The sequence below is a fragment of the Dasypus novemcinctus genome, chromosome 9, assembly GCF_030445035.2.
Source record: "Dasypus novemcinctus isolate mDasNov1 chromosome 9, mDasNov1.1.hap2, whole genome shotgun sequence".
Classification (NCBI taxonomy): Eukaryota; Metazoa; Chordata; class Mammalia; order Cingulata; family Dasypodidae; genus Dasypus; species Dasypus novemcinctus.
The window spans coordinates 27,612,909-27,639,390 of NC_080681.1; the positions used below are offsets into that span (position 1 = coordinate 27,612,909).

At 32.2% G+C, this 26,482-nt stretch overlaps 1 protein-coding gene across 3 annotated transcripts in view; it reads left to right on the top strand.

The window, feature by feature from the left end:
* Nucleotides 1–26,482, top strand: part of DPYD (dihydropyrimidine dehydrogenase) — a 982,193-nt gene that overhangs the window by 120,860 nt on the left and 834,851 nt on the right. For all 3 annotated transcript variants that reach the window (XM_058303142.1, XM_058303141.2, XM_058303140.2), the window contains exon 3: nt 17,602–17,684. In XM_058303142.1, the coding sequence (XP_058159125.1) occupies nt 17,602–17,684 (83 nt within the window). The remainder of the gene's footprint in view (nt 1–17,601; nt 17,685–26,482) is intronic.

The following is a 26,482-nucleotide window of genomic DNA, read 5'->3' on the forward strand; positions in this document are numbered from 1 at the left end:
CTTAATGGGAAATATCCAGAATCAAGTCAAAGAGACAGTGCAGTGCGATATTTCCAGACTTTGCTGGTGCAAGTTTTGATAAGTATATTTTCTGATGGCAAGTTAGGTCTCTTGTAGTTTATGTTGGGATGACAGGGTCACTAATCTTTTGGTCAGTCTTCTTTTGTCTCTGTGATAATCTTGTAAAAAGACAAGTTAGGGAATAAAGATGACTGATAAAGCCATTAATTTGAAAATCAGTACTATAATTTTCATCACATTTAAATTTTCTGAGCCTTGCAATCTACATAATCAACTTTCTTCATTCAATTCTTAAATTTGATTTTCATTGTAACACTTTGTCTTATACCATAAATATACTGTTTTCCTTATAATGTTTTTTGAATCATTCCCAAACTTGTAAGAATATCTAAATAGACCAAATTTGCAAATGTCTTTATTGAAGAGCTAATGAATTTAAGCTGATTTATCTTATTTTAGTTTTTATACCTCTGGCAGGACGCCATTTTCCTTTGTGGTAAAATTCTCTGACCAACACATTCCTCCAGTGAAGTGCAGCAGAGAAAATTATCTACATTCTTGTCTAATTTATTAAAAATTGTCTAAAAATGCAATTATTGAATCTTCAAACTTTTGGTGTTTTAAAAATAAATTTGACAGTTTTATCCTTCACATAAACCCATTGAGAAAAAAGAGGAAAACTATTGGAGACAAAGTGTGCTTTGGGAATGAGGTTGTTTCCTGTCACAGTCAGAAAATGACACGGCCTGCATTATGGTGATGACTCCTGTAATTCTTTCTGCCTTTTATGGTTTGGAATTGTCATTGTCTGTGCATAGGACTCCACTCATTTTTCCCAGTTAACACCATGCTTGTTTTATTGGTTCACTTCCAAACCCAACTCCCTTGAAAGTGACTTTTTTTAGAAATATGATCTTTGAAGTTGTGAATAGTTAAGGTGAGTCTGGACTGGATAAGGGTAAGCTCTAATCCTCTCTAGCTGGTGTCCTTAAAAGAAGGGAAGATTGGACACTAAACAGGCACAGGGAAGAAAGACTTAAAGATAAAGGCAAATGCATCTACAAGTCAAGGACCTCCAAGCATTGCTGGCAGACACCGGAAACTAGGAAGAGGCAAAGCAGGATTCTCCTCTACAGGTTTCATATAGAGCATGGCCTGCTGGAACCTTGATTTTTCTGGCCTGCATGACTGTGATATAATAAATGTCTTTTGTTTTAAACCTCTACTGTTGGTACTTCATAATGGTAGCCTTAGTGAACTAAGGCATTTTGTTTTAAAAAATGGTAAAGAAAAGGAAAAAAATTAGCACTATAGAAATTTCTTCACTTATTTTTAACTTAAATTATTTGAGAAAATGATACATCACCACTAATACCTACATTATAAATAGGGTGAAACTGCGAATATGGGGGAAAAAAAAGCAAAATTACTGTTTATGTTTTCGTCCAAGAAAAATAATCTTGTTAACCTTCATTCCCAACCAGTGGCTCAGATGTCATTTAAATACATTTCATGGTTTAGACAAATAAAAAACAGCTCTGTTTTCTCTTTGGATGCTCCTTTTTGACCCAAAGAATGTTCAACCAAAATATTACAGCATAGAGCTTCAAAAATTTACTGCTATTGCTTTAGCACAAGTAGGGTGAGATTCTCTTTTCTTTGTTATATTTTCTTTCTTTTTTTTGTTTAGCACTTACTATATTATTTTAAATCCCTTGTTTTTGTTTGTTTTCCAGAATTTATTTTTTAATGCTACAAGTTTACTTTATAAAACACTTAGGTTTTATCGCGTAGATTTTTATGCCATTTTTTAAGTTGTTCTGAATATACTTCAAAAACAAACAGCAAACTTAAATTAACATTTGATGCACAATAACTTAAAATAAAAAAATGAATGATTGCCTGGGACTATAGTTGTGAATGACAAGGAAAATTGGGCAAAAGATGTGAATAAGCAATATATCAAAGAGAAAATATGTATCCTTTTTTTTTTACAAGGCCATATATTACTTTTTCAATTAAACATATGATAAAAGTAAAATTTTAAGTTAAAGAAAAAAATAACACTTAAAAATGCAAATTTTCAACATGTTCTTTTTAATTTTGGGAGCATATACTGAGAAAAAAGGCAGCTTAGTGATATTTATTACTAAATATTTTTAAGGAAGTGGTTGTGTTAAGAAGTATTTTGTAGGAGAGAGTTTTATTTGTATGCTAATTTAATCACAAAGGATATAAACTTAGCTTCTAAAGTTAGAAATATTTTTTTAAGAAATTGAAAATCACTGTTCTTAGCTCCTATTCATGAAGAATATGCTTGTTGGGTTAGTGTTGGTTTTGCTCATTTTATGTGACTGCAGATTTTTATGTTAAGTGCATTAATAACACCCATGTTCCATATTATCCAGTTACTTATTGTACAATATTTTTTTTTCTGCTCTGTGATTTAGGAAAGGTACATAATTTTTGGTAATATGGAAAATGTGATGCCATTGATGGTAATTGATGGGCAGTTTTAATAAGGAATACATTCAACACTTTTTTTCCAAAATTCTATAGTGAAAGTAATACTTGGGAGAATGCATCTTGTTTTTCATTGTCTTTGAGTAGTTACAGCTGTGAACCACATTCCCTCACTAATAAATCAACCCAGTTTGAGGAGTTCCACCATCAAAGTATTCAATTAGAATTTTTTTTTTACTAATTCTAAAATGCTTGATATCATGAGAAACAAGTTAATCAAAATGCTTCCTAATATAGCTAATTAAGCAGAAAGATCACTAATATTTTAATTTTTTATTGTAATTACTGAGTTTTTAATCAAAATTCCATCTTTGTAGTTTAATCTATCCAGTCAATGAAAATCAGCTCAAAGCTTAAAATATATGGTTTTTGGATGAAAGGAAGAAAATTTATTTTTCGTTTTATACCTTCTTAAATGAAGGTCAAATTTTTTTATACACATTATATGAAAGACCGAAAATTTTATCTTAAGACATGAATAAATGCTTGATGTTTATTGCAGACATCTGTGTTTTATGCGTCACTGGTATTGAGATAAAAATTATGTCTTTGAATTTCTATACAAATCTCTACCTCTATGTGCCTACAATATAGAGTGTGTTAGATTTTTACCTAATCAACATTTAAAAAATTGATAATCACCTTCAAGTTTAGTTCAGGATGGAATGTTAATGAAAACTGAGTTCATACTTTCCATATTGGTTTACTTATTATGAAAAATTTTAGAACTGATAGTCATTTAGTATTCTGGGAGTTATGAATTATTTAATCAATTCCAAACTTTTGAAATAACTGTCTGGTGTTTTAGAAACCAGAAACAAAAATTATAATAGGAGTTCAGACTATAATATATTACTGCAAGGATAATTATTAAGGGAAAACACAGCTGACATTTTCTGATTTATGCACACAATCAGAGATGGAGTCCAAGGACTGTGACATAATTATCTTCATGCTAACAATTTTTGTAAATCTCTTGACAGAATTTTAGCTAATTTTAAAATGCCTTCTGAAGATTAGCACTTAAAATTTTGGGGGAAAATAGCACAATTTATTAGCAAGGGTATAATTGTAAACCTTCTAAATACTCATTGTGAATATCATTTAGACAGTAACTCCTGCTTTAGCAGCTGGTATATAAGACACCAGTTTATGGAGTCTTGAAACAACAGAGAGTGGAATCTAATTAAAGAGGATTACATGCCAAAGAAAAATTATTAAAAACAGACTAATAGACAATTGTTATGAATTTAGAAGTCTCTGCCAACTTCTCTTTTTGATACAAATTCATGTAACTGACTGTCAAATAAAAGTCTATTCCTACAAAATCAAAAGGATATTAGAAGGCTTTATCTTTTGTGACTTAAAGATGACACTTTCCCGAATTTTAACTTAACACAAAAACTTAAATTGTTCTATTAATCTTTTCTCACATATATAAAGCACAATTGTTCTTTTAAAGGTAAATGATTGGATGAACTATTTTAAGCTTTTTTTTCAGTTTGATAGCTATGATGTAGCAAGCTTTCCAAAATTATATATACGGAAAGCCTAAGCATTTTTTTTCTTCATAAACAAAAATCAGATTAACAATATAGGTACTGTTTATTGAAGCTTATGTTGAATTGGACTGCATATTTTTCTTTGTAATGTACATTTAAAATTTGTGATTATTAAAGATTGTTAAGTTTCCACAACCCTAGTCTGCTAAATTCCTCCTTTCTGTTTGAACTAAATCACTTTGATGTGCTCCTGATCTCAAGGGGTTTTATTCTAAACATGAGATTTGTGATAGCTTAAACTGGTACATAGCCAGCTGTTAATTATTTTCTAAAAGAATAGAATTTTTTAATAGGTAGTCCTTCCTATTCCTCGAGAAAAGAGTATTTCATATCTCTCAGTTCCCCTGGCGTCTCTAACTTTACATCTTACACAGTCTCCATGGTATTGTTATAATACGTCATGCATTACATTATACAACCCTATTGTCTAAGTGGACCTTAATAGATTTTGACCAAATTAAACATACAATAAAAAATTAATTGTTAAAAACACTGAGGAAATTGAGTTTTCTAGTAATTAATGAAAGTCATGTATGAACTCATCAAATTCAATAAATGAGTCATTTATTTAACATTCTTAAGTCAGTAATATTTTAAAAAATATTCCTCTATATGAAAAACTTAACCATCCAAAACTGACTTTGACATGTAGAGAAATATTCCTGATGCCAGAGAATTAGCAACAGAATTATTTGACTTTGTCTCCCCTTACTCCAACCCTAAAGTTTTCCTCCTCTTATTAGACTGCACCTGGAGCTTTGGAGAATCTCCCCAAGGACAAGGAGGGTTTTTAAAAAAAATACCAGGCCTCCAGATTGCATCAGATTTCTTATCCACATAAAGATCCTATAAAGAACTATGTATCGATGGTTTTCTTGTGGTGGTAATTAATTTACTGGAGATATATTGCTGTTAGTAAAATTTTTTTAGGCTTCCATGTGACAAAGATAAATGTCTCTTGGATCATGTGGTTAATGGTCACTTTAATATACTAATAGATTGCTTAGTACTTGCATCAGTCCTTCTGTGTGCTAACAAATCAGATAATATATGAAGGACTCGATATAGTAGATTATTTAGAAAACTAATTGAATATACTGTTTTGGTAGAAATATTTTCTATAGAGTATCTTATCTGAAGACTTGCTTGGAAATTTTATGCTTGGAGTTGTTTTTTGTTTTGTTTTTTTTCCTCGTTTTCTTTATCTAGTGTAGCAGGGCTCAAAATATTCTCCAGAAGGAGGGACATGAAGTCTCTTGTGCATTTGAAGTTCATAGTAAGGAACTGCTGGCAGGGGGCTTGCCTGTGGCGTGAACCTGTGGCCTGGACCCATCCTGGGGCGGTGGAAGTGCTTCAGATAGGGTACATACACAAGCCTAGGAGACAAATAAGGTGATGCGAAACTTCCATACCTTCTCTAGCTTTCTGTCCCACTTCCGCTGCATCATTGAACGTAAGAAGGTGAATTTAGCCTGTAGAATTTTGCCATTCATCAAATTAGCAATTCGCCATACTATTTAGTGGTATCATAGATCTGCACTGGAATGAAACTGCTTGAGTTAACTAAAAATTGAAGCAAAGTATTCAGAAAATGATACAATTGTAGAATATGATCCATAACCCATCCTAATTCTTCCCCTTTCTTATTCTTACCATGAAGAGTCTATGAACACCATCAGTATATTTACAGTTTCTGGCATTTTCAGTTTTATGTTTGTTTGTTTGCTCTATCCCCTTTTATTTTAGCAATTCGTTAATGTTTATCTGGAAGTCATTGTTTTCTTATTATGTGTGACTCGTCAATAATTTTCTCATTTATTTATGCATGTATGTAAGGAAGAACACTTGATTGTGATTTATGAATATAAATAGGAAAAATTATCATTAAAAGTTTGGGAGAGTCAACTGACAGAGCAAGGCTTCTTTGGGTTTATTCTATCAAAATTTGCATTGGGAGAACTTCTCTTTAGAATCATAGGAAAGAATGAGTCGTAAAGCTCAACAAGAGCAGTGTCTATCTAAGCCAACTAATATCATTGATAATGGTCTCTTTGTAGAATTCCATACTCTGCAATCTTTTTTGGAGAAAAACTTAGGAGTTTCTGATTTCTTTTGATTAGCGTCTATGATCACCAAGTAGCCTTTGATTTTTGTTTGCCATTCCATACTGAGTTTCCTAAAAGTTAAATTTTACTGGTCATTTCATCATCATAGTCTGGTTTTGTAGCAGTTTCATGTAATCAAGGACTTCATTTGTACTTTGCTTATATATCTGTTTCTATTACCTTAATTAATGTGCAACAGTCTATGAAAGTCAGACTTGTTGCCATTGAACTGAGAAAATTACCCTGGTTTGCAAGACTGAAGAACCAAATTTGGACTATGCTATGGTCAACAAGATGAGGCTGCAATGGGATGCATCTTGGAAGAAAGATAACTAGCTGCCTTCACTAACTTTATCTTGCTCTTTTAATTTGAAGCATGCTTCTGATTCATGTTTGAGATAACTATTAATAAATGTAAAAGTTCCTAGAACACCAATTTAGCAAATCCTTAATGATTACTATGTGGAGATACAGTAGTAAATAAAAGAAACATCATCTTGTCTTAATAGAGCTTAGTCACTCTTTTAAAAATACTGTAACTTGTAATATAATACCAAGTATAATAAATGTTATGATGGATAGTAAAGCAGGATAATGGAATAGAGAGTAAGGATGGATTCAAGACATTGATCAGGAAAGATGTTTCTAAAGAAGTTCCTTGAAAAGAGACCTGAATAAGATGAGGGAAAAAACCATGTGAATATTTTGGGAAAAAAACATCTCAGGAAGAGGGAACTGTAAGTGCAAAGGCCTTGTAGAGGAAGGGTCCTTTTTTTGTATAAGGAACAGCAAAGAGACTTTGTGATTTTGGAGCAAATTGAGCGCAGGAACTTTTATATGAATGAAATTGGTGAGAGAATGCAGAGCCTTGAAGTGAGCAAGCCTCTTTGGTTGAAATAGTGGATTCTCATTATTTATATTGATTTTTGAAAGGCTCTCCCGTTATCAGAATTAAGTGAAAAAAATTAAATAACAATGGCTTCCAAATAGCAATTATTAAGATTGGTATAGTGATTTGAGTGCCTAACACATAGTAGTCCAAAATATTTGTTGAATTAATAATACAGTGTTTCATTTGTTTGTCATATGGGCCATATGAGACTTTGTTAAAAAAATATAACAATTATGTAAAGAAGTGCCCAGTAATTGAGAATAAGAAATTAAGATTAAAAGCAAATACTTAATCCTGAATTTTAACTTCCTTTAGATACTGGAGTTAATAATAATCAGCAGGTAGGATTCCACAGCAGAACTGTTTTTATTTTTATTTTTTTTATCTTCAGCAAATACTAAAGTACTGTTTAATTCTTACTATGAATGAGAGTTGAGATACTAAATAAAATATTTACAAAGTAGATATAACTACTGTACATTTAGACTATGAACCTGAAATGGAATTTATTCTATCTTTTAAAAAATATAAAATAATATTTGAACATTGCGTTTTTGTTTAGAAAATTTTCACATAGATGATCTCATTTAATTCTCACAACACTTGGAAGTGGGTACCATTATTTTTACCATCTTCATCAACATCCTCATTTTATGAGGAAATATTTGGAGAGTGAGATGTTAAACATTTTCTTAAGATCACATAAGCAGTTCATTTTCAGAGCTGACACTCAAAAACAGGTTTCCTGTCTCTACAGATCCTACTTTTTATACTATATTGTATTACATTTCACTGTGACTCATATAAGATTCTCCTAGACAGCCTGATTGTAAGCTGGCCACCATTAGCGAAATGACATTAGCTAAATATGATTATGTCTTAATGTTTCCTGAAAGGATTAGACTAGTTAAGACACACCGAAGGGAAAAGCAATTATCTATTGAAATATGAATCTTTTGATTAGAACTGGAAATTGTATACTGGTATTAGAATGTTCATCCGGACTTAAAAATTTTTGAACAAATCAATTATTTCTTATTTGACGTGTGGTAAAGAACTTCAGCAGGGCTAGTTTTCAGCTTTTTTGCTGAGTGCTAAAGTTAAAAATGCAACATTTTACTGGAAGCATAAGTTTACCTAATTGACTCATTCCTTAGAGGAACCCAGGCCTTAAGAATTTCTAACTATATTAGGAACTTCTGCATCGGTATTATCTTTTCCAAATTTATAATACTTTACTGCCTGAAGAAAAACCATAAAATTAATCAAGGTTAAATTGCTTTAGAGCTGTAGTAGTACACATTGAAGTATGCCATTTTACTTAAATATTCCTTAGTTTTTAAAATATGAAATTTATCAGTGCATCCTTAAAAAGGGTGGCCCCCTTGGCATTAATTCCCAAGGGTCTTTTAAAACACAGTGAGCCTCAGGTTTACACCCATGTGAGAATTATAATGAGTCACTAATAAATGGCAGTGATTTTCCCCATGGACTTAGGACATACTTGCCTTATAGCAACTACCTTTATTGAATTGAAATTTTAATTTTTACTCTTTGAATGATTATCTCTCCCCCATTAAAATTATGAGCTTCTTGAAAATAAGGTTTCTTTTAGTTTAGTTTAGTTTTTACTTTAGAATCCCCAGCGACTAGCATAGCATTTGGCATCAGGGTCGATATTTGCATCATATTTTATCTCAATAATTTGAATGTTCGTATTGAAGATGTTTCATTATTCAACATCAGTAGAAATTTGCCTATTACTGGACCCCTTTCTTTTTAAGGTACTTGGCCAACTGCTTATATCAAAAACTTTCATTTCTATGTTGTTTATGTGCATTGCAAATTTATCATTCATATTAAAATTTGGTGAGCATAGACATTGGGTCACAGATGGGCTTTGGAGTATCTATTTAGGGAATCTGAAATTATATATAACATTTATAGATAGCGTATGTATTTTGTGCATATTTAATTTTTAACAGGAAAGCATCATGATTTTCATTTATATTTTCAAAGGGTTCTTATGATCAAAAAGTTAAGAATTGGGAATCGGATTTGGCTCACCTGATAGTGTCCGCCTACCACATGAGAGGTCCGGGGTTCAAACCCAGGGCCTCCTTACCCATGTGGAGCAGGCCCACGCTAATTGCTGATGCGCTCAAGGAGTGCTGTGCCACGCAGGAGTGCCGTGCCATGCAGGGGTATTCCCCGTGTAGGGCAGCCCCACGCACAAGGAGTGTGCCCTGTAAGGAGAGCTGCCTATGCAAAAAAAGTGCAGCCTGCTCAGGAGTGGCGCCACACACACGGAGAGCTGACACAGCAAGATGATGCAATAAAAAGAAACTCAGATTCCCATGCCACTGACAACAACAGAAGAGGACAAACAACATGCAGCAAGTAGACACAAAGAACAGACAACTGGGGTGGTGGGGGGAAGGGGAGAGAAATAAATAAAATAAATCTTTTTAAAAAAAGTTAGGAATCCTTTTATTTCCATAAAAATCATATTTATTATATTTATTATATTTTATTATATTTATAATTTGTAAGAATCACCTGGAAAATATTTGACTTGTAAGGACTGAGATGGGTCTCGTCTCTTCTTTTTTCTCTCTTTCTTTTCTTCCTCCTATTCCACCCACTTATTGAAAACCTTCTATTTCTCCTGTACTAAGTGATTTTTATATTATCTCATTTAATTCTCGTGGCAGCCCTAGAAGATAAGTATATTTCAATCAAAGAAGCAGGGTTAAGTAACTTGCCTAAGGACACATAGCTATTAGGCAATTTAGCTGAGGTCTGATGCTAGAGTCAATTCTACTACTATAGTCTATTTTTTCTTAATCTGGAAAAGTTTGACTAATTTCAAAGACAAATTCAGAAGTAAAAAACTCATCGACATGTCTGTTCCAGGAGAATTAATTCTTCTGTATTTTCTCACTAGACTTTGAGTAAATCGAAGGTATTGTTTTTCTTCATATCTCTTGCTTAATACATGCCTGACATAGGTTTTCAACACATTTTTCTGAATTGAAATTTAATTGATTAACTTGAGCTTTGTTTCCTAGTAATTTTGTGACTTAAGTTCTAGTAGCTATGCTATTAATTCTTGTGTGATGTTAGTAATGTAGAACTCAGTTTTCCTGTTTATTAAAATTAGTTTTCTAATTTATTGCATTGAGGTTATGTTATAAATTTCAGATCAACTTATTTAGTTCTAGTTATTGTGATTATTTCATAAAAGAAAGGCAGATATTAAATTCCTGTGAAATACCAGTGAATTCTTTTACTTAGTAATGTAATTCCCCCACCCCCACCCCCTTTTTTTTTTGCTTCTTTTCAACTTCATCCAGTGTATAAATCAGATGTTTGGTTGAATTTTTCATTGTGTGGTATAGTTTAAGCAGTGCTAACTCAGTGATCTTATTTAAATTCCACAGCATTGAGAAATCTCCTTGTGTATTATTTTGCTCTCATATTGCCTCTGATATGCTGTTCATTTGTTATTACTTTTATGCAATCCTTAACACAGATGAGAAACAAAATATTGTAAAATTCGATCACAGTTGAAACTCAAGACCCTCCCTTAACCCATGGGAATTCGTTTGGCAGGAGGCCACCAAACCAGTTTTTTTATGCTTAGTTTCCAATTTCTACTTTAATTGCTGCCAAAACCTGAACACTTGGGAATTTAATTGCTCATTATATTTGTCACAGTGGTGTCACAGAACCAAATAAAGACTGTTGCATGCAAAATATTTATGGGTATTAATTTGGTCTAAATATGTGTATATTGGATTCCTTTTTTCCTTTATTTTAAACTATAGTATAACTGGACAGAAATAATGTGTAGTCCTATATGGCTACAACTACAGAGCTTCTACCCCACTTGACTCACCTAGTAAAGTATTATTCATCCAGTCCAGTATCTAAATTCAGTATCTTAATTCAGTACTTTATTATATGCACTCTGTTCAGTTTATTCTTTAGCAATCTTGTGTAGGGTTTGAGTCTAACTCTGGGGCTAGACTACTTGGGTTCAATTCTCTGCTTTATTCCTTACTAGCTGTAAGACATTTGGCAAAATGTCTAATCTCCCTGTACCCATTTCCTCATTTGTAGAATAGGGGTATTGGATATATACATCTCCAGTGCTTGTTGTGCACATTAAATGTGTAAAGCAAAATAGGAAAAAAAAAATACATAAAGCTCCTAGAGAAGTGCCTAACCCAGGTTAAGCACTTAATGTTAACTATTTAATTCTAATTTATCTTGATAAGGAACTAAAACCCGTAAAATTATAACCATAGTTGACAAGAATTTTGAGTTTTCTGCTTTGATGTCATAGCAAATGAAATATCTGGTCGGCTCTAAATTCTATTCCTTTCATGACCTTCAATCTCTCTCGTGTTTTCCCACTTGTCTTGCTCCATGAAGTCTGGGCAGGTAGGCCTGCTTGTCATTCCAGTGTCTCATTACTAACCACTGATTTTTTCTTGTTCTTATGCATTCTAACCAATCTGTCCCCTTTTCCCTTTGTTTACTCTTGGCCTTTCCTTTTCCTTCTTTCCTGCAAAAACATGCACTACTTTATTACTGTTGCGATAGCTGCCCCTTTCCATTTGATTATCTTGATCACAGAAGCACGTGAAGGGTGGGAAGTCCAAGTCACTACCATAAACAACATGATTTTTTGGAATTATTGGAAAATTTTTTTTTGGAATTATTGGAAAATTTTATTGCAAAAATTTTTGCAATGTAACTCCGCTAATGTCTTACCCATGCTTGAAATAGCCCTACACTAACATATATAATCCCATAAAACAAATAACATTAAGATATTTGTCAATGTAATTTTTCTGTGATCCATACCCATATGAACTGGATCGAGAACAGACTTTGATAGGAGGCTTTTTGGCTCCATTTTACCTATAGTTGTCATTAATCTTAAAGAACTGTTGACATGTTACCGATGAATCCTGTTTGTCCCTTACCCAATGGGTCTCTGGTGTTTAATTTTATTTATGAAGGGGATAAGCAGTTATAGATATTGTTGTTTGAGATGTTTATGCCATTAGAGAAAAAGACTAATATTTATCTGAATTAGGAGCTAGGTCATGTATTTCTTTTTTGGTACTTTGGTATATTCTGAAAAAAAATCTTGGATGTAACTTCATTTCAGGATCTAAAAATATTTTTGGTCAAGGTAACAATTGAATTGTTTAAATGCTTACAGTGATTACTGCATAAGTAAGCTTTACACAGGCTCAGAGAATATAAAACATGAAGCGTTCTTTCTTTTTCTGTTATTCAGCCTAATACTAATTTTGGGTTCCCATTCCAGCAAAAGGCCAAATATGTAATCTAGCCACTTGCAGATGAAGTCACTTCAAACGTTGAGGCATCTTCTTACTAAAATGGGGAAATTCCTTTAGGGTGCTCTGGAACACATTGACAGCTAATTCTGAGAAATTTGTCTCTTTTCATTCCCTGGAGCCATAGTTTTCTTAGTGGGGCTACTTCAGGCCCTGTGTGTTCAACTTGTCTCTCTCATTTGTATCCAAGAGAGTATTTTTATCTATCTCTGTTTGAAAAAACCTAGATCAGTTAAGTGGTCTTCCAATACTACTATTTATGTTAGGGCTGGAAGTTAAGAAAATAAAAATCCAATATTGCAGTGCTGATGCGCACAGCAATGAATGCCCTGCCACGCGGGGGTGTCCCCCGCTTAGGGGAGCCCCACGTGCAAGGAGTGCGCCCCTTATTAAGGAGAGCCGCTTAGAGCGAAACAAAGTGCAGCCTGCCCAGGAATGGCGCCACCCACACGGAGAGCTGACACAACAAGATGATGTAAGAAAAATAAATACAGATTCCCTGCCGCTGATAAGGATAGAAGTGGTCACAGAAGAACACACAGAGAGCAGACAATGGGGTGGGGGGTGGGGGGAGAGAAATAAATAAACTAGTCTTGGAGCAGGGGATATGGGATTCCCTATATTTAAAACAAAAACCAAAACCAAAAACAAAAATCCAATATTTTATTTATTGAATGTTTTATTTATTTCTTCTTTTAATATCTTTCATGAACTTATTTCCCTGCAATCATGAAGGTTAACATAAAGTTTAAAATTATACTGGGGTTGGTGAGGAAGAGGAAGAAGATGAGGGATTTCAAGGACCAAAGGAAATGAACAAAATGACATATGTGTTTTTTTACACTCCCGATCCATAACATTGCGTCAGACACTAAAGGTTGCAAATGCGTTATTATAGCAGAATCCAGTTTGATAATTTTAAAAACATAAATGTGAGAAAGTAAAGAATACTATTTCAGAAGGTTATCTCTATAAGGATTTTATCGAAAAAATCAATCATATCAACGTTCATTTTTAAAAGGCTTTAGAAATTATAAGAAATAAGAAATGTTTATGTTTTATTTTTGTTTAATACATTTTATTACACTGCTATTCCCAGAGAACTTCAAATATGAATGTTGGAACGACAGGAGATTTTGAGGATACCATTTTGCCTGCTTTTCATTCTACTTCTTGCATTGTTCCAGCAGGCTATGTTAAATCTTTGTTTTGACATTCTTTTGCCATGGGCACTATTGCTCTAGCCTTTAAATGGCTAAACTGAGATCTTAAAATTCTCTTTTAATTACAGCAGTACAATTATCGGTCCCTTCCATTGGTATTAACAATGGAATGCTAATTTCTTGTAGCAGTGTGGGTCTTAAGGACAGTGTCCTAATTCAAAACAATTGTTTTTGAATAAAGAGTTGGAGATATGGTGAAATTTATTTTTATTTTTTTCATCTCTGTTGGTAAATGCAGTTCCTAAAATTTTCTTAGAAACCAAACATACTAAACAAAAATACCTTGGGAGATGCACACCTTCGTTTCTATTGTCTCCATTAAGCAAAGAGATATATGTGCATGTTTCTAATTTTCCAAATTGAAACTATATGAAAAATATATCCTTGCCAACTAAACAGAAATATTTATTGTCACATCTGATTTATCAACTTATCTGTAGGGAACCATCAAATTAAAGATAGGTGTTTTTCATGTGCATAAAATTCTTCTTAGAAATTATTTCCATAGAAATATTTGAAAAGGCACTATAATCTGTAAAATGTAAAATTTATGTTTGTCTATCTTTTACTTCTCTGGTTTCTAATATTAAGGGAAAAGAGAGGAAAATGCTTTCTAGTCTGGAGACCCAGACTCTAAGTAAATGTACTTAATTTTTATTCTAGAAGGATTGAAAAAATGTTCTTTGAAACCCCTTCTAATCCAAAAAATTTAGTAATTCGTCTTTGTAATTGTAATTGTACAAATGTCATCATTTAAAATTATTCACTGTATGTAGAGAAAGTCCATAATTTAGTTAATGAACTAATGAACCAGGGTAAGTTAGAGATAATTTGGACTCAGTTGTAGGAGCTACAGCTTGAGAACAGAATTTTAGTAAATTGAAATTAAAGAAACTATTTGATAACATTTATTGTTTACTGTGTCAGATACTTTGAAGAGCATTATATTCATTTTTAAATTTATGATTTCATAACTACTTCAAACTCTATTTTTGATAATTTTTATTGCATTTTAATTACATATAGAAAAAATTCAATCTCAAGCATTCAATCCAATGAATTTTCACAAAGTGAATTAAACAGTGTACTGGGAGATCCCCTTATGTCTCTTGTAGTCACTGTATTGACAGCTGTAGCTGTGTGGTAAGTTTTGATATTGGAAAGTGTGCATCCTCCAAATTTGCTCTTCTTTTTTCAAAATTGTTTTGGATATTCTGGGTCCCTTGCATGTCCATATGAATTTTAGAGTCAGCTTGTTACTCTGCAAAAAGAAGTTGCTAGGATTTTGATAAGGATTGCATTGAATTTGTAGATCAATTTAGGGAGTTTTACCATTTTAATATTTCTTTTAATCCATGAACATGGGATGTCTTTCAATTTATTTAGGTGTTCTTAAGTTTATTCAATGATGTTTTGTAGTTTTTAGTACTGGTCTAACACTTCTTTTGTTAAATCTATTCCTAGTATTTCATTTTTTTTAATGTTATTGAAAATGGAATTTTTTTGGTTTAATTTTCAGGTCATTCATTGTAGTTTTGCCTATTTTTGACCTTCATATAAATGGACTCAGTTTGAATATTTGCTTTTTTGTGTGTAATTTCTTCCACTCACACTATGCCTGTGAGATGCGTCCTTCTTACTGCATGTAACTACAGTTCATTTATTTTCATTGCTATGTAGATTTCTGTTGTGTGAATTTGTCACAATTTATTTATATGTTTTATCCTGATGTATATTGGCTTGTTTCCAGTTAAGGGCTAATTTAAGTTGTGTTGCTATGAATATTCTTCTACATTACTTTTGTCGAACATATTAAACATTGGTTTTTGGTATATTCCTGGATGTGAAGCTGCCGTGTGATAGGTTATCTCCAAATGTTCAGCTTTTTAATATATTGACAAATAGCTTGCCAAAGCGGTTGTAGCAATTAACACTTCCATCAGTGATGTGTAATTGTTCCGGTTGTTTTTTAGACTTTAAAAAATACAGTTTATATGCTCCTTATTTTGACATTTTCTGGTTGTGTATCTCATTTATGGTTTTAATTTTCATTTTCCTAATAACTAATGAAATAGCACAGATTTTTTAACTGGATATTTGAATGTTCTATTTTATATAGTATTTTATAACTTTTGCCCATCTTTCCATTGGATTGTCTTTTTCATATTGATTTGCAGCAGTTCTTTATTTATTATGGATATAAGTAATTGAGGTACTGCTGAAACAATTATAGCAAATAAACCCAATGGAACAGTACAGACACCAGAAACAGATCTCCACATATATGGTGAATTTGATTTATATAAAAGGAGGCTGCATTGTAGTGGATAAATGATGGTCTTTTCAATGAATAGTACTGAGATATTTGATTATCCTTATCATATGATCTCCTCTTTCATGCCACACAAAAGTATCTATCCTGGATGGATTGTAAATCTAAATTTAAATCATAAAGCTTTCTGAAGAAGACCTAAGTGAATATTTTCATATCCCCAAGAAAGACAAAGATAACTTAAACAGAACACAAATAGCAAGTAATTATAATTAAAAAAAAAAAAAAAAGATAAATTGGGCCCCCTTAAAATTAAGATTTTTCTTCAGGGAAAGATACTACTAAGAAAGTGAAACAATACAACACAAATAGGAGAAGATATTAGCAATGTATATAGCCAACAAAGGAATTTATTTAGAATTCACATGATTTTAAATCCATTTTTGTAATTTTCAAAATGATCATCATAAAAGCATATCCATAACTACATGTTAAAAGGGATCTTTACCTTAATTTGACTGAATTTTTTAAAAATTAAGGTTAAAAATAGTGGTTGCAATATGTTGTAAATCAATAATTCTTACACATCTATAAATTATTAATTTAAGCTCTCTAATTTTCTAAAACCCAGCATATCTACTCACAATTTGATAATAGTAAGAACACATTAATACTTAAAATAGTTTTATTTAGTTTTCTGTTTGCTAAATTAATTAAAACACTAAATCCAATTATTTTGTTGCCTAATTATCACTAAATTCTCCATGAAATCTAGAGTGCCCCAAAATTCATATGGATACATTTTGTAGATTAAAATTTAATCCTACATATTATGCACTAAAAACTTATTAAGGCCTTGTAAAATTAAGTCAATTGTTATAGAATTAGAATTGTTATAGAATTATATTTAGAATTGTAGTAATTTAAAAAATACTCTTAGAATAATCAGTCCCGTAATGCTATTATATTTACTAGAAATTAGAAACTTGTAGGAAGTTAAATTGTTTATGGCATATTTACTCATTATTTTTAAGGAACCTAATATAATGTCATTTAATTTTAAGAAATGAATTTATTTAGCTTCAGATTATCATGTATACATTTGGAAACTCCATATATACCATTTTAATTATTTAAATATTTAATTATAAAATTCTGTTTCTATAATTTTGAAAATTTTGTTGTATTATAACTGGACTTATTATTTCCATCTCAGTAAATGCTAATTTATTTAGGGCTGGATATCTATCATATACAGTTTATTGTGGTTTAAAACTTAAAGACTTTATTTCTTTTTTTGAACTTAGTATAAATTCAATATTTATTGAACTAATTTTTAATCCTCAAATCTCTAGAAGTTGTACTACATTTATATAATGCTCATTTTCTCCTTTATGCCCCATTTTGAAAAATTGATAAGATATCCATGACAGCTGTATCTTAGGACATTTTTATTTTGTTACTGCTGAGTTCACTGTCCATTTTAATGAATCCTAGCCAATTAAAGTGGTGTGCATATTTTTCATGGGTCCATAATCAATATAATAATTATATTTTTACAAATAAGATATGTGTAATTTTAAACCAGAATTTGAGGGACTAATGCAATTTTTAATATATTGCAGAATTGTGAGAAGCTAGAGAATAATTTTGATGACATCAAGCACACGACTCTTGGTGAACGAGGAGCTCTCCGAGAAGCAATGAGGTAAGTCTGGGTCACCATAGCAACAGTCACAGATGTGGTAAAGAAAAAGTCATTCTTCATTATTGGGGGAACAAATGAGTTCATTGCCACCATTCAGCTCTGTTCTCTAAGGTATTAATTTGTCAGTGGAGAGACTTCCCTTGAGGCTGTACTTTGGTTTAGATGCTGCATAAATGTTAAGCCTCAGTGCACAGTAAAAAATGTAAATGTTTAATTTGTTACTTAAAATGCTTAAGGGGTGTCTTGTTTTATATTTATACTAAGCTGTGTGATTGAATGAAAATATTGTTCTTCTAAATTCTGCCTATATATATATAAATATATATAAACATTTTACAATGGTGCTTTAATTGAGTAGTGTTTCCTCATAATTAATATTTAATTAAAAAAAGAGGTACTTAAAATTTCATCTACTATTAGAATTTATAGGATTTTATTAGTGTTTTTAAAAAGTAATTTACATTTTAGACTATTATAAAGCATATAGATTGAATTTTTTAAAAATACAGCTGTTTATAATGAGCCTAATCCTTTTTCTTTTCATTTTTTTAGCATTACTATTTTTCAGTGTTCCTTAGAAATCTCTCCAAACTTGATGCCTTTTTAATAACTTTTAGAGAAGCAGTCTTTGATCTGTTTGATCAGAATTAAAGACGTCTTTTTAACCACACATTCAAAATGTGTCAGGAATTAAACTCACTATTCTTTGAGCTAGAAAACAACAATTAGTATTAAACATAAAAGCTCCGAGCTTGAACCTTCAAGTGGGATATTTCCATTATCTCTGTGAAGAAATTGTACATTTACCTGTATTTAATCTATGAAACTAAAATTTTATTTTAAAATACATGTTCTTCCATCTTAATGCTTATATTTTAGATCTGAAGTCAAGACTGAAAAGAATTTGAATAAAAGAAAGGAAAAACCTAAGAGTCTTTTTGGAAGGGTAGCTTAGACACGGTTTTGTTATTGCTAGCACATAGTTACCATATACCTTAGTTTAGAAGCTGCTTTCATTTAGTAACCTCCCTTTTACCATGCAAGCAGCAGGGGAAAGTAATTAAATTTAATAGACGCTGCCCTCATTTTGATGCCACTTCTATTTAAAACCACAGGGGGAGGTAATTAAATTTAATGGAAACAGTAGCTTCTACACAAAGATACATGGTACTTCTGTATAGATGATTATGATGTCACAAAAAGAGGAATAATATATTACTAGAACTGAGAAATTACCAGCTGGAGCAAGTGAGCCTATTTTATTGTTACTGTCTTTACTAATAAAAAAGAGGGAAAAATAACACTGAGTACACAATAGAGAATTTGTATCTATATAAAATGCAATCAGACATTCTCAGAAAGTTTATGCTATTGTAAATAGAAGTCAATTAAAAATAAGGTGTAAGATATATTGTGGAAAAAATCAATGCAGAAATTATGAATTAACTCTTGCTTTTCAACATAGCCTTTATCCTCCATCTAAAGCTACCACAGTTTTAAATTGAACACATCATTTTGTACATACTTATTATAATAGTTTAAACATATTAAAAGTGCATGTCAATATTTATTTAGTAAGCTACCATTATTCTCTGTGGTTTTATATCTATTCATTTTGAAATAAACACACGGACACACAGGAGGACAAAGAGAATGCAACTCTCATGCTTTGAATGAAAGAACTGAAGGCCAAAAATATAGAAAGAATCACAAGTGGAAATGTAAATGTAAATGGCTTGAGTGAGGGAAAAATGATGACTGACAAAAGGACATGTAATCATGATAGGAAATTTCAAGTTAGGAAAAAAACAAATTGAATTATGGAAGAATTATGTATGAAAAGATTATTACATTACAAGTTTTGGAATACTTATTTTTAGAATATATTAGGATGTCCTGCTTTTGATAATGGGGACATGAATTAAATGGCAAAAAAAAAAAAAGTATACCTGGCTATATAAACTCTCAAACACCCATACTCTGAAACAAAGTAGTAGTCCAGACAGTTTAAACCAGCATTTAATGATATGGCTGTAAATATACTTGGTTTACATAGATGGCATTTTTTATACACACACACACAAATTGCTGGTAATGTTCGGATCACTAAACACAATTAAATCATTTAGTAATAAATAGCATTCAACAGTTTAGTAGAGTGAGCCAGGGTTTTTTGTTTGTTTTGTTCTGTTTTGCTTTGGGAAGTTTAGCAGGAGCTCATTCTTTTCAAGTGAGGATATGGAAACAAATATAGAAAAAGCTATATTGTGAATGTGACTGATAGAATGGGCATTTATGAAGGGGCAAACATTATTCTCATCTATGATCAATTTTTGCTTTAGATAAAGGGTGGATGGATCAAAGAAAACTGTAGAGGGGATGAGAAATTTGATGTAGGCCTTGAAAGGTGAATGGTTTTGTAGGTCGAGATGATAGCATAGAGCAAAGGCATGGAGAGTTGAAGGTTCAAGATGCATTCCAGGAACAGCAAGCAGCCTGATGTGGTGGAAAACAAATATTTTTAAGTGTTATAGAATGTATGTTCTTCCATAAAACTCACTTAGAATTTTTCTGTCAGTAACACCTCATCATATGCCATGAATTCTTGGTGGAAATGGAGCAGGGTGTAGTTGACAGGAATAGCGGGAGCAATTCAGACTCTCATTGAGGGGTAAGTGGCAGTGTGAGACAGGTATGAAAAATTTTCCAAAAGCCTCAGTTAGCACAGGAGCTGCTCTCTGGAGGCTGACTGAAAACGTGTTTATTAATATATGCATATAAACAATAGTATGTCATGATAAAAAAAAATTGAGGGATTCATTACAGTTTTTAAGGAAGGGAGTAACAGGAATAAATGTATAAATTATAAATATGATGTTATAGCTCCATAGAATTGGAGGAGAAGAAGAAGGGACAATGTGAGGATGCATGCAATCATTCATTCATCTAATAAACATTGTGTTTCTGTAATATGCCAGGTAATGAAGTTAACAGTTGTGAACAAAAAAGTCTCTGCTATCAAAGAGCGTTAGCCTAAAGGGGGAAACAGATTTGAGAATGAAATGCTTGATGTGATCACCCATAGAACCAGGTCTTGAGTCTTGTTTCTGGCCCCAAATTCTCCATGATAATTGTTCTCTTGGTCCACTGGCTTAGAATAGCTTGGCTGTAATTGCCTTCTCTTACTAGCTTGACCTCCATCGCCCCCCCCGATAACGCCAGGTGCTCATGACAGTGCTCTTGTCCTGAGCACATCCAACCTGGAGAATTTATAGCAGAGGTGGACCACATCTGAAACTGGCACCTTGTGGTACTGCGCGGGGGCTTTTCACCAAGTTGGTTACCTCTTTGCTTATTAAGATTCTTAAATTTTATGAGCTGCAAACAGTAGAGGAACTTCGCCCCCTCATCCAGCCTCTTTTCCTGACCAGTCTTGGCTATAGTATTCTTGATCTGCTTCTTGATTGGTGTCCCACTTCATGAATCATTTTAGACTCTTCCTGTGCTTCCCACTGATCCCATACCTGTAGCCCTGCTATGTCAAACACACAAGGGTCCACATGCTTCTTTGGAATAGACTGACTATATAAAGCAGGTGAATGATTAGGTTGCACCACAAGCCCAGAACAGTAAAAATTTCTAAAAAAATTGATTTTGGCTGCATAGTGGATGGTAAGGTGGAGGGAAGGAGAGAGCCAGAGAGATTGTGACCCTGCAAAGGTACAGGGAGAAGGGTGTCAGCAGAGGGCAGTGTGTTTAAGAAATTTAGAAATATAGAAATAAGAACTAGTAAGATTTTGTGACTCAGCCTCAGGTAATTGTAAACCTGATTTAATCTGTGCTGCCCTGTGTTAAACTTTTTGATGTTTTCTTATGCTTTTAGAATTAAGTCCAATTCTCCTTTCATCTACTTACCCTAGACTGGGGTTTCAGCTCTCTGTCCCCTTTTGCCCCTATTCTGCATTATCATGGTATATGTGTTCTTATTTAAGTGGCAGTCCTAGTAGATAGTAAACTCCATGAAGGCAGGAGGATTGCTATTTTGCTGTCTTTTTTGTTCTTTATATTCTTATCATAGTATAGCATAGAGTAGCTTCTCAGTATCTATTTGTTGAGTTATTGAATGCATAAAAGAAGGTTTATCAAGGGCAAGTGGAATGTTTTATATTGAGTAGTTTGATATATATTAATACTGATGTTAATTGAGGTAAGGAGAGTGAAGGAAAAAGGATTAAGGGCTGTTGATTTTGGTTTTCAGATAAATTTGAAATAATGGTCAACTCATGTGTAGTTGTGTAATAGGCAGGGGGAAGATATAGTTCTACAACTCAGGATGGGATTGATCTGTACATTTGGGACTTGTTAGCAGTTTGATAGTTGCTGGAATCAATGAAGATACAATTTTCAAGAACAGTGCATTGAATTGGAAAGGAGGAAAGTCTAGACCAGGTGCCTAAGAAAATATTGAGCTTAGGAAAATTTGTCAGAGTGAAACATATCTTGGGAGTAAAAATTTTTAATAGCCTTCTCCAGCAGAGTAAAGCAGGACTGTAAAATAGTGTGCTTGAAAGGAAAAATATGGAGGCACTGCTGTCCATTGTTCTGTGGCTCATGGAGACTTGGAGGGCAGTGCTATCCAGAACTTTCTCTGAAAATGGAAATGTTCTATATCTTTGCTGTTCAAATGCATAGCCACTAACCACTTGTGGCTAGTGCAGTTGAACACTGAATTTTTAATTTTATTAATTTAAATTTAAATAGCTGCACATGATTAGTACATACTCTTTGGACGTTGCTGCTGTAGAGAGGTGCCCCACCAGGAGTTTTTGTGTAGCTAAAGTGATACTCGCCTGACTCTAAGTGATGGTGTTCTCATCCACGGGGATGCCAGGGTGAGGCTACACCACATTTACACACTCATGCAATATAACAGATTCTCCGTCTTAGAAAACTAACAGCAGATTCATAACATAATAATGGATGCAAAATCAAAATTAACAAGTATGATTTGAGACAGAAAGGTGAAGTGACCAGTGACCATTGTTCACTAAGACATGGTTTATATCAAGAAAATTAAAGAAAATTAACAAAAGTGAAAACACCTTAAGAATTCATAAGATAATTTAGTTATATGATTAGATTCTATATGAAAATGAAATTTCATGAGCCATTCTATGTGCTACCTGTATCCAGTTAGTAGTTTTAATTGATAATACTAACAGAAGTCATTTAAACACTTAGGAATAACCTTAACAACCTAAATAAGTAAAATTTTTAAATTTAAATGTAATGAATGGAGAGTGTTAAATGATGTGAATGGAAAGTCAAACTATTTGGAAAACAAGTAACTTTTCAAACATTAATTAATAATTAAGTACTTTGCATACGAATCTTAAGAGGTTTGTTTGTGGGTTCATGTTAAAGAATTGGAGGGTTAATACAACAATCCTGGCTTTCCTTAAAAATAATAAATTGGTAATAAATAAATAATAAATTTTAAAAAATATTTGATTAAGAAACACAATATACACTGTATCAGATATTGAAACCAGTAAGTTCAAGCCTATTATTGTGAAAAATAAAATATAAACTTATCATTAAAAATTGTGTTATTGCTAGAATACATTGACTTAGCAGTGAAATGGAATCAGTAGCCCCAAATCAAATTCTATGTTATTAGATGATTAAAGTACCCCAAATCATCCTGGACATGTTGAATCCCTCAGCAAATGGTACAAGAGAGAGTTGTTGGAATAAAAATCCCCTTACATTCTCATCTCACACAGGACAAAGAAAGTTTCAGATGTATTAAAGAGCTAAATGAAATAAATGAAACAAGTAAAGTCCAGTAAATTCTGGAAATGATTATCTGAAGTTTGGATAGGGAAGGAGATGATAAACCGAGACGCAGTTGAAAGAAAATAACTAAGCTTTCCTTAAGTTTTACAGAGTTTTTGTATATGGAAAAAAAATCATAAAATTAAAAGAAAATATCACTGTACAATGTTTGCAATGAATAGGCTCAAACAAATTAGGACCTCAATGGATAATTGGGAAAGGTATGACTAAGCAAACCTTGCAAATATTCAATCTAATGGAAAACAAAAATATACATAATATTAAAAAGATAACAATTTCTTGCTAATCAGTGTTACTCCAATTTGGTGTGGAGCTTTTTTGAATGTCAGAGTTGAAGTGGTAAGGTAGCCATTCTCACAGTTCACCTAGTAAAAATTAGTACAGCATTTTAAGAAAGTAGTTGGCCAATATGTCCTAACAATTTTAAAATGTTCATATCCTTCTTCATCTTACTTTAACTTTGAGAAATATGTTATGCAGAAGAAGCTATAGAAGTTATGGACAATCTGAACCTGGTTTTCACATTTTGCAGTATAAAAGTAAGAAAAATGAAGTAGAATCATTATAAGGAAATAAAGATATAATTTGTACATGTGGTAAATTGGGCTTGCTTATTTTTTTCTGGCTGTACAATGATCTTTAACATGGTGCTTTTAGGTACACAAGAATCCTTGTGCTGTAATGTTCAGTGAAAATATCAAGAAACAAAATCATATGCAGAGGATGCTCTAAACTGAAAGTAAACAATGCAGAGAAAAAAGAGCTGAAACATAACAAAATGTCTATTACATCTCAGTGGCAGGCTTTCAGATACTGTTTTTCAGGTTTATACTTCTTTGTTCTTATAAATTTTCTATAGTAGTAATATATTATGAATGGAAAAATGAAAAGAACAAAATATGGAATAAATACTAGGGTAAATGTTAAGAATCAGATCTGAGATTCCTATGATGATTTTAGGTAAATTAATCTTTTTAAATCCTACTCTTTCATAAAATAGAATTACAAACCACATAGGATTATCATGAGGAAGGCAAATACAGTAGGAGAGAATATTTTGGAATTTGTTGCACATTTATAAAATCAAGATACAAAATATTATAATGTCTGTATACATTATTTTCATGTAGTGGCAAATGCCCTATATTTCAAAGAGTGTCATGCATAATAAAATGGAATTGACTGAAAAGCTCCAGTGTAGACTTAGTACCAGAGGGAGTATTTCCTGTGTAACTTATTCAGAGCTCATTGTAGTGCCTTGCTTGTGTGGAACTCTTGACTAAGCTTTTGAAAAATGATGACAACAGGAGAAAAACAGAAAGGACAGAAAAACATGCATCATCTCTAGTTCAAATCTCTGGTCGATAGGATGGTAATAGTGAATTCAGAGTAAAATTCTCAACTTGTCTTCATCATATTTTCTCCTTCTCTCTGCCAGGTCAATGCTCTGATTATGCCAAGGTGATTAGGTTTCTGCACGTCATACTTTGCAATTGTCTTAGTCCCCATAATGAATTTTATATATCAAGAGGAAAGTTGGGGTCTTTTTTAACATTGCATTTCGTTAGCAATAGTGAGCCATGCATAGTAGGTATATGGATTTGGAAGGTATTAATGCTATGAGGAATTTTTTTGTTTTCAGTGACAATACACAAAACTATAGATTTGTTAGATTTATGGGTATACCTTTATGGCTAGAATTTAAATTACATTTATGGAATATAAACATTAGATGTTAGTATTTCTATAGAATCAAGCCTATTCAGTGAGAGCTGTTACATTTAGATGATAACCAGAGAGATAATGTACCAGAACAGATCTGAAATCTAGCCTTCTTTTTCACTTGGCCTTGTCACGTGTTAGGAATTTTGCCACTAGATGGTGCTGTTGAGTTACAAAGTTTATGTTTGCTGGCTTTTTTTCTGGTGTGTAATAGTAAGTGCACCGTAAACTCAGCCATTGATATAAATATGTAAACTTGAAAAATAGTTTTTAAAAGATACAAAACCTTCTAAATATTGTTTGCATCAAAAGGTTAAGCTTGCTTTAATGTGCTTGTTTCTTTACTTTAGATTCATAGACTTTAAATGTGGAAGGAATATAAATGGCAATTTAAACTTTTCACTGAGGCATGCATAAGAGATTTTCTATTAGTTTTTCCCTTCTATATGTATGAGCCTAAAGTAAATTTTTATTTCATACTTCTATTGGTATCCTGTGGCACTGGGGATATTTACTATCTAAGTTTGTTTTACTCTGATACCTAGGTATTCATTTAGCTGTGTATCGTTTTAACTATGTTGCATTCCTTACTAAGCACAAAAAACTACAGAGCTATTTTTTAACTGTGGTACTGCTACATAAACTGGAGTAAAAGCCTGTCTCTATGAGTATTTTTGTCCATCTGAATAAGGCTTAAAGATAAATATGCCATTATCTTACTTAATCTTATTCTTAGAGATAAACTCATATGTGTGTATATGTGTATGTGTGTGTAAATTATATACATGCAAATCTTACATATATGTGTGCATATGTATATCTTAACATATATAATACATACAAATATTATATTTATGTGTGTGTTTGTATGCTTGCATATGTATATATATTACATATATTTTAGAAACCCTCCAGTCAACAAAACCTTGCAGTGCTTTAATAGTTTGGAGTGTCTATGTTTCTCAGGTATGTAGATTAAGATTCCAAAGAATAAAGTTTACTGAGGTCAATGTACTTCTTTTATAATAGTAAAAAAGCAGAGAGGGAAAGCGGCCTAAATATTTTTTAAGAACAGTTAATTAATTAAGTAGTTTAGGAAATACATATAAAGATGAATGCTATGAAGAAATTTATAGTGGCCTTGAAGAGGAATATAAAATAAATGAAATAAATTGAGAAAATATTAAAAATATTTTACAAAACAGCTCACTAAATCA